Source organism: Cyprinus carpio, chromosome B11, assembly GCF_018340385.1.
Source record: "Cyprinus carpio isolate SPL01 chromosome B11, ASM1834038v1, whole genome shotgun sequence".
Lineage (NCBI taxonomy): Eukaryota > Metazoa > Chordata > Actinopteri > Cypriniformes > Cyprinidae > Cyprinus > Cyprinus carpio.
The window spans coordinates 8,141,451-8,159,356 of record NC_056607.1 but is presented as its reverse complement, the minus strand read 5'-3'; the positions used below and the strand labels follow the sequence as shown (position 1 = coordinate 8,159,356).

General features: G+C 37.2%; 1 protein-coding gene across 6 annotated transcripts in view; it reads left to right on the top strand.

Moving 5' to 3' along the window:
* The window catches only part of camta1b (calmodulin binding transcription activator 1b), a 272,952-nt gene that overhangs the window by 102,853 nt on the left and 152,193 nt on the right, over nt 1–17,906 (top strand). For all 6 annotated transcript variants that reach the window (XM_042733745.1, XM_042733746.1, XM_042733741.1 and 3 more), the window contains one exon: nt 16,197–16,264. In XM_042733745.1, coding sequence (XP_042589679.1) covers nt 16,197–16,264 — 68 coding nt within the window. The remainder of the gene's footprint in view (nt 1–16,196; nt 16,265–17,906) is intronic.

Below are 17,906 nucleotides of genomic sequence, written 5' to 3'. Positions count from 1 at the left end.
AAATTCTTACTGACCCGAAGTTTTGAACCATAGTGTATATAATAGTGTACAAATACTTGAACATTACATAAACAGTTCTGGGTGGATATGCAGCCATCCAGGAGGAAGCTGGCGACCTTCACCGCCACATTGCTTTAATGCCACATCAGCACCAAGTTCCAGCCGTGCCAAACATCCTGACAGCTGGGCTGCCTCGCCAAACAAAAGCAGCCGACCGCTGACGTTCCTGACAGGGCAAACACACACCTTAATTAACGCCTGTCACGCTCTTCTGATTAAGGGAAAGATGAATCTGTGCTGGGATTCATTGAGCAGGGTAAAGAAAGACACACGAGCATTGGAAAATAGCAGGTTTGCAAACATAGTCACAATTTGAGATAAAATGAATGTAGAGAGGAGCTGCACCGCTGGGGGGAAGGGTTAGGAATTTGAGTTTTTGAAATTGACCTGTAAGCTTTCAGATGTATAATAAAAGGTGATTTGAGTAGGTGGTTAATTAAGCCATAACATCAAAATGTAATCATTCAGTAAGGAAGGGAATAGTGAGAAATAAACAATTCAGTTTTATTAATACATTTGTTTATGGTTTTCTTAGGAAAAAAAGAATGTGCAGTGTTTAGGAAAAAATCTTCCTTTTCTTATACTTTTCAGTTACAAAAACTTTTTTTTTGCACAGTTCTGCATCCTTTGCTATTGCTACTAACGCAGACAAGCAATACAGAACATCCTAGAAATGAGCTGGACTGGTGTTTTTTTCAATGAAATGTGCTCAAATTGGTTAAAAATAGTTTTAAATGAACGAAAATGGCACATAAAAATGTTATACTGCAGTGCTAAATTAGACCCAAACCTGATTAAAAACTGATCACTGTGAATCAGATTTGAAGCAAATGCTTCTCACCGACAACTGTGTGCACTCCTTAAAGGGATAGTTCACCCAAAAATGAAAATTCTGTCATTAATTACTCACCCTTGTGTCGTTCCAAACCCATAAGACCTTCTTTTATCTTCGGAACACAACTAAAGATATTTTTGATTGAATCCGAGAGCTTTCTGACCTGCTTAGACAGCGACGCAACTGACAAATTCAAGTCCTAGATAGGTACTGTATAAGGAGGACATTGTAAAAATAGTCCATGTGACATCAGTGGTTCAGCCTTAATTTTATGAAGCTATGACAATACATTTTGTGCGTAAAGAAAACAAAAATAATGACTTTATTCATCAATTTCTTCTCTTCCAAGTTAGTCTCCACCACTTGTATTATTATATGAGACCCCACAACATTTTACTTTATTTTCCCCATAGAATTTGCATTTAAAATTGTCCAAACACAGAGATCTTCCATAGACTTGAAATAGAAAAAGAGCAAAAGCTTGTCTGAGAAAAATGGCAGATGGCAACAGTTGATTCACATGCACAGATGAATACTGATATTGCACATTTTCCATTCTAGAACAGTTAACACAACTCAAATTCCTAAAAAAAAACTAACTAAACTAAAATAATAATCACTTGTTTTAGTCATTTTTGTTGCAGTTGGAGTTCAGGCATCCTTTCAGAGTGCAACACACTCTATCGCAGAGTATTTGTATTGGCTCCCTATGAGCAGAGTTCATCACATCTGTCCACAGGTACTGTTTTACCTGCACCCATCGTCTGCTCATCTCTCTAGCCTTCAGCCATTGATTTTGATGGTGTAATAATATATGAGTTGTACCTGTGGCAGATGGACAGCTCCTGCGGAGATGGAGCACACTCAGCGGCAGATGAGGGCAGGAGGTTTTGATACGATTCAAATGGTTGGAGACTGAACTCGTGACCTCAGGGAAAGCAGCGGGGTTTCTGTACGTGAGATGATTCCTCGATCTCAAAGGCAAGCGGAGAGGAACTTCACATTGTCCATCAACTTTTCCCATTTATCATAGTCAGGGAACTGGGAAACTGTTAGTCGGGTTAATTAGCCGCGGTGTTGAGCTATTATTGTGTGCTGTAGAGTATAAACCGCGTTAAAAGCCACCGCCTGCAAATCCTTTGTGTTCCATAAACAAAATGTGCAAAGTGCTCAGCATGTTAACTTCGCATGTTTGATTTGGCAGTCAAATGCAAGAAAAAAAACAACATCCCATAGATCAGCGGTCTTCAACGGGGGGTCCCTGACCCATAGGGGGTCCGTGGCGGGACGGTAGGGGGTCCGCAAATTGTTGTTGGATCTGAAACATTGTTATTTCGTGAAAAAATTGAAATGTGCCAACCACGTTTAACGCTAAAGTTCAGTTTGTTGTTTCATTGTTCCTTTCACATTACATTATAATTTTACTTAATACATTTGAATGCATATGTTTATGACTCAATTCATTTTAATGCCTTAATGCCTGTCACTAATTACTCCTGCTCATGTCACTCACAGAAAAGAAGAAATTGTTGAATAAAGTCGTTATGTTAGTTTTGTTTGCACACAAAAAGTAACTACTGATGTCACATGGACTATTTTAATATTGTCCTTACTACCTTTCTGGGCCTTGAATGTGGTAGTTGCGTTGCTGTCTATAAAGGGTCAGAATGCTCTTGGATTTCATCCAAAATATCTTAATTTGTGTTCTTACGGGTTTGGAATGACATGAGGGTGAGTAATTAATGACAGTATTTTCATAAGGCTTAAAAAATGCAACTTTTTTATTTATTTATTTGCTTCAGTGTTGGAGATGCCAAATGTATATCATCATTTATTGTCTTTCAGATTTGTGTGTGTGTGTGTGTGTGTGTGTGTGTGTGTGTGTGTGTGTGTTCATTCACAATGTTGTGTGTGTGTGTTTGTAATAATTCAGAGAAATTCATTAAATTTATTAATTTGATTATGATGTAACTAGAAAACATTCAAACTTCCAGCCTTGGCTTGACATAGCATTTTTTAAAAGTTTATAAATGACTTTTTACGGTTTAATTGGCCTTATAGTTAGACAGACCAATGGATAAATAAATTAAGTTTCATTTTATTGTCTATGGTGGAAGAACACGTAATTTGTTATTGAATTTGTTGTTAAATCAGGGATTGGAAGAGAGCCAGTTCTTAAATTCTGAATTCTGGAACAAAGCCTAATGGTTTCAGGAATAAAGGAGCATTTCAGTTTCTTCCTTCTTTTTTCATACCAAACTAAACAATAAAATGAAGTACACTATACTTTCTATGCAAAATCAGAATTAATATAGAAAACAATAAACCAAAGATTACAACACAAAACTAATTAAATTTGTCTGTTGGTTATTAAAAAAAAAAAAATAATAATAATGCAAGTATCCTAACAGGACCTAGTATATTTTCCCTTGTGTTCCAGTATTGCAGTACAACGTAAAACATGTTGAGAAGGTGTGCTTGTGTGTGTCTTGGACGCACATTTAGTTTATCAGTGCATGCTAGCATCAACCTGGTGGCACCACTGATCTGGCATCGCCAGGCTTGGAAGCACATCTCAGATCACAGCCAGCGGAGGAAATTCAATATTCCATTGTGTCCCCAATCGAGCGTGAGCAGCAGCCTCGATCCCTGGCGAGGACGAGTGCCACTGCGTTTCTGGAGTAGATCCCGGGTGAGCCCAAGCGGAGGACACGTCTCTCCTCCTTCCTGTCTCTGTCGGATCACATATTCCGGATGGGGCCCGAGTGTCGTGGAGGAAGCATGAAACGTTCCATCATTCCTTCCCCACCGGGGCCTCGCTGGCAGAGTCGGGCCTGGGATGTGACCTTCACTCCCACTCGTAGTAACAAAAGGTGGAGCACATGTGTGGATGGCGGTGGTTTCCTCCCTATAGCTGTACTTATTCTCTCACGATAAAATGAAGAAAAAGTGCTGCATTGTTCGTCGAGATCTGGCAATCAAGAACGTCTTATTTCAAGCGCTCTTTGATTTTGGCTTTCTGGAGCTTTACTGTATGTGACTTGTTTTGCTTTCATGGTTTTAATTAATCTGCAGAGGCAGCTATTAATTGCCGTCGCTGTCCGTCTCGCGCACGAGCTGTAATGTGAATGATCTGAGTGAACTATTTACTGCTTCACTGTGCATGTGGGGAGTTAAACAAGTGGAGAAGTTCAAAACAAATTAAAAACTTTTAGGCTTTTGCAATTATGAGGAAAATTGCTCGGATGAAGTAATGCTATTTAAGTTTTTCCATCTGTAAATATCCGTTTTAGTGAAAGCTGTGGGCTAATTAGTTGAATTAGCTTTTTGTTTACAAAAAAATACAAATAAATACATGAATAGTGTTGCTTTCGAAGGCTGTTTGCTATTGTCGCTGTTGTTGGTTATAAATAAACCACACATCCAACCTATCAATTACACAGCTGAGATTAATTTCATGATTGATATTTGATGAGCATGTAGTATATAGATAAGTACGTCGCTCGTAGGCGAGACTCCATCTCTTAAACTGAATAATTCTCACACATGCAGTAATGGGAAAATCACATTACCTATAATAATGTGGCCGCTGTTTTCATTAATGGCTGACCCTCTTCTCTGTCTGTCTCTCTGGCTGTTTTTTATCTCTCTCACTCTCTCTCTCTCTACCACTCTTGACTATCTGATAACATCCTTGCAAATGATAGTTTCATTTTTATCTTGGAAGTCAGCAACCTTGGCACTTGGACAGGGAAAAACAATCTTGCTAAGTGCCAGGTTTCAGTCCACCTCTCTTTCTAACTGTTTTTCCCTCCCTCTTTTCTGCCTCTCCAGCACAATAACGCCCTCTCCTTATCATCGCCTTAGGTTTACAATTGACCAAAACAAACAAATAACCCAAGAGAGGCACAAGGCCACTGAAAAACAATAGAGAAAAGAGAAGATGACTGGAGAGAGTAGGAGAATCTAGAATCCTTTTTTTTAAGGAAACACAATAAAGAAAGAGGCTGTTAAATCTGAGAAAGTCTGAAAAAGAATAAGAGGAAGTGACAATTTAAGCTGTATACCACCATTTTGCATTTAATTTGACTGACACTTTCAAACAAACTGACTTACAATGCATTTGAACTGAAATTTACACTAGCAATACAAGCCATCTTGGCATTTATAGCACAATCCTCTACCTGTTAGGAATACATTTCTTTTTTTTTTTTTACATTTATTCCTTTAGCACATGTTTATTTATATATTATACTACTGGGCCGTTGAATGCTTGAATCTGATTGGCTTACGATTGTTCTGAGGTGTGCAATTATTTTCCGGGAAACGCATGGCGAACGTAGTTCCAGGCAGCACTCTTGACCGCATTACAGTTCCATATCACTTTGCATAGTAAAACTGTAATAACAGAAATTACAGGACTAACAAAAACTCGCTTTCTAATAACTTCATTAATAACTGCATAAGAATGCTATCAACGGCTCAAGCGTCCATTACCAGCTTTAAAATGACGTTGTGAAACCAGCAAAAGAGGCATTGGATGAGATGCCGAAGAAATAATCCTACTCACAATAGTGAATGAATCCCTTTAAATATATAATCTGATCGATGTCTTGAGGTGTGGTAACCGTAGTATAAGCAGAATAATTGACTCCTGGCCGCTTAATTATTAGAAAACAACTGCTTTGCGTCATGGCCACATTACCACATCGGGTGTGCATTATTTTTCTAATAATTCCCGTTGTCAATTATTCCTTACTTATTAGACATTCATTCATGTACAGGTATAGGATCTTACAGTACAATAAAAAAAATAATAATTATAACTTATAAATCATTATTTTTATATTATTTTTATTTCATTTCATTTCATTGTTTACATTAGCTTATGGTGCACAACCCAAGGTTGAAGTTTCAATTCCCAGGCTATGTATTAACTCAAAAGCATTAACTTGTTGTCTCCATTAGTAAACCCTATTTTTTTTTTTTTTTTTTTTTTTTTTTTTTTTTTAGTTATACTTGTTATATATGTTATAAATCTGTTAGATACTCAATGATTTGTATGCTTCCTCCCACACACCTAGATACAATGACATGCGCACACCCACATACTAATACTTACAGTACATGAATACATATACAGGAGCTATCAGAATGATCTTGAAATGTTAGCTATCAGTATATATGTTCGTTTGTCCAAGTGATTTTGTAACAAGTGGCACTTGTAAACATTGTCACATTTTTTACTTGTATAATAATAAAAATAAAATAATAATTAAAAAAAAAGTCCAAATGCATACACATTAGTTAGTATAGTCAGTAATTTTAGCTTGTTAGTTACTAACATCATTGGGCTTATAGAACAAAACACTGATCAGTTCAGGGTCACAGTAAAATCTCCAGTATCTTTCTCACATCTGCATTGCTCACAAATTGATCTCTACACTATATGATGCCCAGAAGGTGATTTATATCAATACAAAGGTTGCATTTTACACATGCAGAATCCAATTTCCTCGGTCTCTGAGTTCTTTCATAATTCATAAAAGCCATGTGTCCTGGAACCTGTTGTCATATATTAATATTAATGACCCAAAACAAACATCATCACCCAGCGTGACTGATCACACTCTACACAAATGTTTACATCTCTTTAAACAGCTGGAACTGAGTGGTGCAGGTTAACCTTAAACAGCTGCTGTGCTGCGAGGTCTGCTGGGATGCACACCTGCAAAAATATAAAAACAACAGAAGTAGAACTTTAGCCTGTTTGCCTCTATTGGCCCTCCACGTCTCTCAAACCGCATAGCGAGAGTTATTTTCTGTGCTGAGGTAACAGGTTTGCCTGCCAGCTCTCTGTATCAAACAGCTGGAGATCTGTGCGTGCAGCTAATGCTAAAACAGCCTGAATTGTTGTGGTCTGTTTACTGATGTTGGTCTAAAGGTTAGGAGATCAGGTGGAGCTGCTGTTAGTCATCATGCCACAAAAACCAGAAACCTCTAAACAACTGAAATTAGACAAATAATTATTCAGCAAAGCATATGTTTCCTATTTTTTTATTTTATCTTTTATTTATTTATTTATTTTTTGTTAATACACAGATATTATCAATAGTGTTCATGTTTTTAAAAGCAAGCATTCTTCTTTTTTTATTATTTAGTTACTGCTTTTTTGCCCTTACGGTTTCTAATTGTCTTGCTTTGTTATAAATATGCACAACCCAGTGTTGTAGGTTCAATTCCCAGGGAATGCATTAACTTAAAGGGATAGTTCACCCAAAAATAAAAATTTTATATTTATCTGCCTACCCCCAGGGCATCCAAGATGTAGGTGACTTTGTTTCTTCAGTAGAACACAAACCAAGATTTTAAGCTCAAACCGTTGCAGTCTGTCAGTCTTATAATGTAAGTGGATGGGAATCACGGCTAAAACATACAATAACTATTTGCTTGAACTATCCCTTTAAAAACTTTAATTTTTTTTTTTTTTTTTTTTTGCTTGTAAAACAAACATATAAATCATTTAATTCATTCATTCATCCATTCATTCATTCATTCATTCATTTGTTTGTTACATTACTTTACATTACATAAGCTCAAGGTGTACAACACAAGGGTGTAGGTTCAGTTCCTAGAGAATGCATTAACTTGTAGATTGCAGTCTAAAGTGGTTTTGGATTTAAAAAAAAAAAAAAAAATAGGCCAAATGCATAAATATTCACAATTAAAAGCAAACATATATACTAATTTTGTTATACCAATTTTTTTTTTTTTTTTTTTTTTTTTTAGTTACTGCTTTTTTGCTCTAGTGTTTCTAATTGTCTTTCTTTATTTTAAATATGCACAACCCAAGGTTGTTGATTCCATTCCCAGGGTATTCCCAGCATTAACTTAAAAACGTTAATGTTTTTGTTTGTGTATTTGTTTATTTATTTATGTATTGTGTAAACTGCAGTCTAAAGTTGTTTTGGATTATAGGCCCAATGCATAATTTCTTCTGATTTCTTTTCTTTAGTTACTTACTACTGTTTTGCTCTTAGGGTTTCATGTTGTCTTGCTTTATTTTAAATGTATTTTAAATATTTTTCATATTTTCATATGTATTTTATATGAATTTTATGATTTTTATATGATTATTCATTTAATTGTTTATAAATATTTTGACTATTGAAGCCATATTAGCTGCATTTTATGCATGAAATATGTATCCTTTTCATTTCTTTTCTTTTTACTTTATTTTTGCATATTTATTTCTCTTGTTGCTTATGTTGTTGTTTTATCTGTTAATATAAGGATTTTTTTGTTTATTTCATTTATTTTACTACTTTTTCCTCTTCTTCTTCTTCATCATATTTATTTCAGTGTTTTTATATACTGATCTGTGAAGCATCTTGAGTTGCATTTTATGTGTGAAATGTACCATAGACAGCATCAATATTTATTTAGTTAGTTTTTTTCTTTGTTTTTTTCTTTGGAGTAGAGTGCAATAACATGCACTTTATGGCCACGAAACAGGTATATGAGAAAGTAAAGGGAGGCAAGTTTAATTTCCCGTTGACCTTTAGTCTGTTAAGAGATGATTTTGTCTGACATATGTTCTGCATCGTCTTTTTAAAGCACAGTGTTTTCGTTCCTACTTACTGTCCTTCTCATCATGGGTAGTAACACAACTAGCACTTGATTAATTAAACCACTTGATTTAGTTCTTCGTTTATCCAAAAGTTTTCAGTTGGAGGTTCCTGGAGGACCAGATTCAGGACCACTCTGTGACCTGGATCCCCATTAATGGTCCTCTCACCTTCTCTGCCCTTCTCTGGCAGGGTTTCCAGTCAGACTTCTTTTAAAGTATGCCACAGTACATTTCTCCAGTCCTCTGCCAACCTGAGCGAACATCAATCTTAGACTACTATGATGTCCTCTGCACCTTCGGCGGAGTCGTTCTCCTTGAGCTCGCATCTGGACGGCCCAACCGCACACATCCACTAATCAAAGCGGGCTCTGGAGCGGCATCTCCACAAAGTGCAAGAGAGACATTGGCAAATGACAGTTAAAGGAAGCATTTATCTTTTCACTGCAATAAGCTACAGAGACTCCTGAGCGTTGTGTCGGTCTCGGCTTGTGTGTGCGCGCATATGGACAGTACGAGGGCCGCTGTGGCGGACGCGAGCGCTATGATTAATGGCTCAATTTCCTCTCCCACTTTTTAAAGTGGATTGTCAATTTGCTCTCTGTGATTTGGTGACGTCTCATCTACTGAGTGGGTGGGGAGACAATGTAAAAGATTGTGGATGAGCAGTTTGATTATGATTATTGAGATGACAGTGAGACTCTAGGAGGGACTTCATCGCTTTTTTGCTGCTGACCTTGGGAGGGAAACATAAAGACACTCAGTTTGAAGCACGGACACATGTTGAAGTACATCTCACTGACAGACCTAGAAGAGCAAGTTCATGGTGTCGGTTTTAAAGTTTCTAAGTACAGTAGTTCTATGTTACCTAGTTTTCCCATTTGCCTTACACTACTGGTCAAAATGTAGTTAAGTTTTTTATTGTTTGTTAAAGAAGTCTCTTATGCTCACCAGGGCTGAATTTATTTTATTAAAAAAATACAGTAAAACGGCAATATTGTGGAATATTGTTACAATTTAAAATAAATGTTTTCTATGTTAATATATTTAAAAAAAATAAAATAATTTATTCCTGTGAAGCAAAGCGGAATTTTCCGCATCATAACTCCAGTCTTCAGTGTCACAGGATACTTCAGAAATCATTCTAATGCTGATTGGCTGCTCAATTTTATATCAGTTATTACTAAGCTGAATTATAAAATTGTTCTCATTATCAGTGTTTAATCCTGCTGCTTAATATTTTTGTGAAAAACTTATTACAGTTTATTACATTTTCTATGATAAATTACAACATTAATATGTCTTTACTGTCACTTTTGATGAATATATAGTGTCCTTGTTTAAAAAAAAGTATTAAAAAACAGTTTTTAACACTGATAATAAGAAATGTTTCTTGAGCAGCAAATCAGCATAATAGAATGATTTCTGAAGGATCATGTGATGCTGAAGACTGGAGTAAAGATGCTGAAAAGTTCACAGGAATAAATTATGTTTTTAAATTATTTGAATAGTGAAACAGTTTGTAATAAATATTTCACAATGTTAAGTTTTTATGCTTTTGATCAAATAAATGAAGCCTTGGGTGAAGCAAGGAGCGGATTCACAAATCCTTTAAACCATAAATGTCATTTCTTTCCGTGTCACATGAATTATAGTGGTGGACCCGAGCTGCTTAAGTTTACTAACAGAATTTATAAAATTGTTCTCATTATCAGTGTTTTCCTGCTGCTTAATATTTGTGTGAAAAACTTATTACAGTTTATTATATTTTCTATAGTAAATTGCAACATTAATATGTCTTTAATGTCACTTTTGATGAATATATAGTGTCCTTGTTAAAAAAAAAAAGTATAATTTTTTTTTTTTTTTAACACTGATAACAATAAGAAATGTTTCTTGAGCAGCAAATCACCATAATAGAATGATTTCTGAAGGATCATGTGATGCTGAAGACTGGAGTAAAGATGCTGAAAATTCACAGGAATAAATTATGTTTTCAAATATATTTGAATAGGAAACGGTTTGTAATAATATTTCACAATGTTACAGTTTTTACTGCATTTTGATCAAATAAATGCAGCCTTGGTGAGTGCAAGAGACTTTCAAAATCTTTTAAAAAATCATTCCAAACTTTTGACTGGTGTTGTATGTTTCTCCACACCTAAGTCTTTCCAGGCTGGTGGACCAGGCTGCCCTTAAGGACACCGACAGTTACACAGATTAGAAGTGATGGTGTGCTCACAACCGAGCTGACCGTACCGCTTTATAACGTCTGCTGCTTGATAACGTGTGAGTGTTGGCTTAAGTGTGTTCACTCAGTTCAGCAGGGTACACTCTGACTAATACTCATTTCGGAAACTGCTAGCCATCTATGTAACACAGGATTTAAGGGTACCTGTGGGGACCATGGCAAGAACCAAGTGTGATGGAGACCTGCACTAATGAATCAGGGCACGTATTCAAAAAGGATCTGTCGTGCAAAAATTTCTTCACCCTGCAGCAAATTGTAGAGGAGAGTATTTTCAGCAGAATGAAGACTCTCTCCGGCTTCCTTCGTGGTGCCTCGGGGAGCAGTTTGGGTTTAAAGTGCATTCGAGTTCAGTCAAATGAGAGTCGGTTTCAGGATGAGCCTCAACAGAAGTACAAGGCCTCCATCTTGGCCTAAATTAGGAACTTGATATGAAATATGCAGAAATCATTCAGAGATGTGAGATCACATTTTACAAGCTTTTTATTAGGGATGGGCATTTTAGTTATTGTTTGAGACCATGTGGGGAGGTACAACTTTTGGTCTTTGTCTTGTTATATATTATTATTATTATTATTATTATTATTATTATGTTTTTACTTATTTTATTCTATTATTTAATTTTTGCAGTGAGTTTTATTTATTTATTTTTATTATTATCATTATTAATGTTTTAATTTATTTTATTCTATTACTTCATTTCCGTAGTTAGTTTTTTTTTTTTACAGTTTTATTTATTTATTTCAAAAATTGGCTATTTTAAACCACAATCCATTGTTTTTTCTCATTCTGTCAAGTCTGATCAACTCCTGAAATAAAATCCTGTGCCTTGTTAAGTTTTTGTGTAATTAAACCACAGTGAACGTACGAAACTCAACCCTTAATCGATCTTACAATTACAAACCAAGCCCCTTTTTGACACATGTGTGGACAGTAGGTGACAGGAGATTTAAAAATTTAGTAAAAGTCATGTGATGCATCAGTCAGTTTTCATGATTGATCATTGCTGTTGCTTTTGATGCCCAGTCCTAACATTTTATAATTATTTGTCATTGGTGCATTGCATTAGTGCACCACGGATCTTGTGAGCAAAATACTTTTTTATGTAATTGCCATTTTTTCCCTTAACTAATTTTAGAGTGTTACCCATGGTCAAGCAACAAAAGACTCCCCTGAGCTCAAGCGGGCCGGCTTGATCACTTTAACAAAGTGCTTCATCAAAGAGTGACTGGCACTTTGAATTAATAGCTGGAGCAATTGAAATTGATAGACGTTATGCCTTTTTCACAAGCTCGACGGCGACACGAAACCCGCACGTATTGCACTGTGTCTATTCTGCAGCTCGAACACTTCCTTTTAAATATACCTGTCAGGAAGTCATATTGTTCACGACGACTTCTCATTCATATTGGGAACAACAGAGGGAGACGGATGGCAGGCCTGGCCTTTTGAAACAGGTAGCAGGATTTGCTCATGTCTTCCTTTGGTGTTGAATTGTTAGAAGTGTTTCAAAGATCATTTTCACAGGAGGCCGATTTGCATTTCATAAAGTTTAGCAACAAGCATTCAAGACGTAAGCCAGAGAGAGAGAGAGAGAGAGAGAGAGAGAGAGAGAGAGAGAGAGAGAGAGAGAGAGGGAGTGAGAGGCATTGTCTGGAAGGAAGGAGACACTTCAGTTTGTCTGAAACGCCGGCTCCTTCTCACATGCCTCCCGTTTACCCCCTACTATAGTTTAAAGAGAGCTTTGAAGAGTTTCACAGTTGTCGGCTCCTGAGTGGCAAACTTGGAAGCGCTCATTGGCAGTCAGAGCGAGGCGTCAGCGCTACCCTTCAGGTTAACTGCGGGTTAGGGAAAGAGCCGCTTGGAGCAGGTTCTCTAGAAGCCGAACGACTGGCCCCCGGGGTTCATGGGAAGTCGGAGGGAGGGGGAACAGGAGAAACGAGGGAATGGGGAAGGGATGTTCTCTGGCAGAACGCTGAAGCCCCGAGGCCTTCATCTTCATTTCATTGCAAAATGACTTTGTCATATAATCTCTTTGGTGACTACAACTCTTGAGTTAGGAGCACGGAACAGAGGAATAACAAGGCAATGAGAGCAAAGAGGAGGGGAGGATTGCTGGGAAAATGTAGGAAGCACAAACAGCAAGATTATCGGAAAATGAGGAAAACTAGGGAAAGAAGGCGAGTGGGCTGCTGAGAATTGACTCCTGAATAAACAGAATTTGACAAAGGCTCGGCTCCCCGATGCTCGGTATCTGTCTTGATGCTTGTTTGCCAAATTACAGCGGGTCATTGTTTTTCATTCAGTCTATCAACGGCAGTGCCAAGACACTCCCGGGGTCCCAGCGTAACAAACAACCAGACCCGGCCCAACCATAAACATGATAACAAAGAAGTATGTGTTATGGTCACATAAGGTGATGAAACGCTTTGAAAAAACAACAAAGAGTTGGCCCACGTGCCCTGGTGTCAGGAGCCAAATCTGATCGCATTCAAATCATAAAACTAGCAGATTATCCAATCTCTCGCTCCATAATACCAGCTGGATTCTTCCTAATTTGCTTAGTGTTACTGTCTTGTTTTTGACTAATGAGTGTGGACGTTGTGACCTCGTGTTTGGTGACCAGCATGTTTGTCTATGAGTTTTTTAGTGCACAAAACTCGAAGTTAAACATTTGAGATGCTTCTCTATTTGGTCGGTTGCAGAAGATTGTGGCAAAATATAATTTATTTCACTGTGTTGCTGGAGATCCATCCATCTATCCATTGTTCTATCATTCTAATGTTCAACTGGTTATTCGTTTGTGCTATTGCTCTGTCTATCATTTATTCCAACCATCCATCCGTCCATCCATCCATCCATCCATCCATCCATCCATCCATTTATAAATTATTGCTTAAATCCATCATTGATCCATTGGTTCTATCACTATCTATCATCTATCATTCGTTCCATTCATCCATCCATCCGTCCATCAATAAATTAATTGTTCCTTCGAGCCATCATTCATTTATCTGTTCTATCTATCGTTCAATCCATCCATCATCCATCAATAAATTAATTGTTTCTTTGATCCATCATTCGATCAATGGTTCTAACATTTGTTCCATCTATCCATTCATCTATCCATCCATCAGTAAATTAATTGTTCCTTCGATCCATCATTAGTTCATTGGTTCTTTCGCTCTATCTATTGTACATTCCATCCATCCATCATTTGATCATTGGTTCTATTGCTAGTTGTTAGTTCCATCCATACATCCATCCAAAAAATTTAGAGACATTTAAAATATATATATATATATATATATATATATATATATATATATATATATATATATATATATATATATATATATTAATAGCTTTTTAAACTTTCAAATGACAGTTTTAACAAGCCAACTTTCAAACATTGTTTTTTATGAATCTTCCTTTCGAGTTAAAGTGATAGTTCACCCAAAAATGTCATCTTCCGTCAGCTTTTACTTACTTTCATATCATTCCAAACCTGTACGAGTCCCCTTATTCAAAGGAACAAAAATGAATACATCAGAAAAAAAGAAAGTCAGTGAGTTTTGGTGTAGTTTAGACTAATCCCGGCATTCTTTAACATATCTTTGTATTCCGCAGAAGTAACAAAGTCATACAGATTTAGAAAAAAAAAATGTTATTATGACAGAATGTTCATTCTGGGTGAAGTATCCCTTTAAAAATTCAACCTTCTTAAATTTACATTCACCAATTCTCCATCCTGTTTGCTCTGATTTAATTCCTGGATTAAAAATAAATTCTCTTCCAATTCAAGAATTAAATCAGAATTAAAAAGCACTCTTGATTCTTTTCTGAATGGTTCACAACCCTACTCTAGACATTTGTGTTTATGAACACTTGCTCTTTCCTCTTGACTCTTTAATGCACTACTCATTTCTCGTCTGTTAGACCCATCCCTTCCCTCTTTGCCTTCAATAATGAGGGCAGCAGGGTTAAATTGGCACTGCACAAGTTGGCATCTCTAAATTGAAACCAAGAGAGAACATTGCCAGTTGTGTTCCCATACACTTCCCTGGGCCTTCTGCCTGTTCTCAGAGCCGAGCCAAAAGAGCATATGGCCGCATGTAGATACACAGCGAATCTTTCACGTGTCTGTCAGCCGAACACTCTGCCCTTGTGAAGAGCGAACTGATGTGTCTGTCCTGTAGACGTTTGCCACTTGTTACCCACATCCCCTCTGTTTGGCCACGTTCTATTTCATTTAAAGTGCAAACAACTATGATAGAGCCGTTAATATATATGTGACGTACGTTGTTTCTGGATTCTAGAAGCACAGACATGGATTCTCCTCACGCTTTGCTCAAATGAGCCCACTGGTGCATATAATGAGATCGGTCTTTCAACTGATCTCAGAATTCAGGCACAAGTAACTCATGTGCACGTGAATGTTGTCTTAAGCGCTCCGGTGATGGTTGCACAGCGATTCGATGCAGGATCTGCCACTTGTCAGACGAGTTGATAGTCGATATAGCATGCTGATTGGCTGTAGGACTGGAGATGCGATTCGCCCCTCGGGGCTGTGTAATCTGGCTCCTGACAGCTGCTCAGTGGGCAGTCTGAACACTTTGCGAATACCCTGGAGCGGTTAAGCGATGGTCATCCTCGGGTCATCTAGAATCTTCCGCGACTCTTGTGTCCAGGCTCAGAGATGGACGGGACGCTCATACTAATGCTCAAACCTTGTTTCACAAGATCATGTAGTTGGACAAAACTCACTAAATTTATATGACGGTGTTTTGTGGTGTTTTTGTTCTATTGTTCTATTGTTCTATCTATCGTTCTACTGTGTTGTCATTCTGTCTTTCGTTCTGTCATTCTATTGTCCTATCTATTGTTCTATCTATTGTTTTATCACTCTATCTATCATTCTATACATCATTCTATCATTCTTTCCATCCATCTCTGTTATCTATGTCTGTGTAGGCCTATAAACCTGAAGCTTTAACTTTAAGTTTTTACATTTTTGTGGCTTTTTGCTTTCTCCATTCAGTTTTAAGAACTGAATTGGGCTTTAAAAGCATTTTGAAGCATTCTCAAGGGATTTCCAGGAATGCAGTGGTACATGTCCAAAATACAATGGACTTTGAAAACCTTACCTTGAATGGTACTAAAATACCTTGGATATTTGTTATGTGCTTCTTTGGTGTGACCTGTGGAGGTAAACTGGAAATAATACGATGAAGAGAAAGGAAAGAGATTGAGGAATGTTGTAAAAATGTGTGCTGAATAGGACTTTCTTTCTAAAGTAGAAAATATTTGTCCTAACCAATATTTCATCTGATATATGGGGTTAACATTAAACTACGTAATTAGGATTTTTAAGAGAGTAAAAAAAGAGTATGATTCTAAATGTTTCTTTGTTTGTTCTGTTGCAGGAGATTGCGGCCTACCTGATTACGTTTGAAAAACATGAGGAGTGGCTGACGACGTCCCCCAAAACCAGGTACGATTACACGTGTGGCAGCATTTCTTCATTTTGAGTGCATAGTGTTACCTGAAAAGCAGAAAGGTACGTTTCAGCACAGCTGCCAGTTCCTGCACATTTCGTGGGCATGTGCAGACAGATAATGGAATATTAATGACTATTTATAATGCAAGATGTGGCCAGGTCTATTAGCTTAATGCTGTCTTTGCTCACCAATGCCATTAACGTGGGTGGTAATGTGGTGAGATCGTAGAACATCACCCTACGGTGATAAGGGCTCAGCATGAAATTTACAGTGTTACTTGATTTACCGAGTTGCGATAATGAAAAAGCTTTTTACTTTTAATGCCAGTTTCTATATCTATCCTGAGAGATAACAGCTGTGATATGATGATGAATGCAAATTGAGATAATATGTGGTTATATATGAGTCGCACGTCAAGAGCAACCAAATGGCACTCAGATTAATTCTAAACTTTGACGTTCCAAATGTTTTCAGCACAGTGTATTTCTATAGAAGGCCATGCAATTAAATTTAATCGTAACATTAGGAACTTGTGAGTAGAGATGGAAATATCCAATGGTATCAAAAAGAGCAATTTTGCATGCTCATCTGCGGTGGGCCAGAAAGATAAGTTTGGATTTATTCATAAACAGAGAGCTGTGGAAAGGGCAAGGGTTTGTATGGGAAGCAAATCAAGGAAAACTAATCAGGGTTTTGGGTTCAAGAGCTGTTTACATGGACAGAGGATGCCTGGCCAGCATCTGGACCTGTCATTCACAGAACATGTACAAACACATTTGTAAGTACAGCGAGCAGACGAGGCTTTACTTGAGCACACAACTGTTCAAGAAACAACCATGTTTTCTTGTGTAACGATTTTGTAGTGATTCAGCTCTGACATCAGATACCAAATGACTCATAAGATGCTTTTTGATTTTTTGTGCTTTACGTAGGCACACAGACACATATGCTGTGCCCCCAAAACATATTTTAAGAATTAAGCCGTGCATAAAAGTATCTTGAGTGTCATTGCATTAGATAACAAAATAGCAAGTGTCATTTATTTTGAAGAAGCACACGCACACTTTTTAAGTAGAACAAAGAAGTTTGTTGGTTATAAATGACAAATGGGGGAAGGGGTGGCCTAATGGTTAGAGAGTTTGACTCCTAACCCTAAGGTTGTGGGTTCGAGTCTCAGGCCGGCAATACCACGACTGAGGTGCCCTTGAGCAAGGCACCGAACCCCCAACAGCCCCCAGGGCGCCGCAGCATATATGGCTTCCCACTGCTCCGTGTGTGTGTGTGTGTATGTGTGTGTGTGTGTGTGTGTTCACTGCTGTGTGTGTGCACTTTGGATGGGTTAAATGCAGAGCACGAATTCTGAGTATGTCACTTCACTGTTCATTGTCACTGTCAAATTTAAATGATAAATTAATTTTATTTATACACTCGGAGCTCAGAAAACATACATTTTGTATCCGGATATGCAGATGTGTTTTAGCCAGATTGCATTTACACCATTTCAATACAGTCAATAAGATTTTATAATATTTTTCAAAGAATATGTTCCCCAAGGCTGCATTTATTTGACCAAAAATACAGTAATACTGTGAAATATCATTTAAATTTCAAATAAGTGTTTTTCATTTTAATATA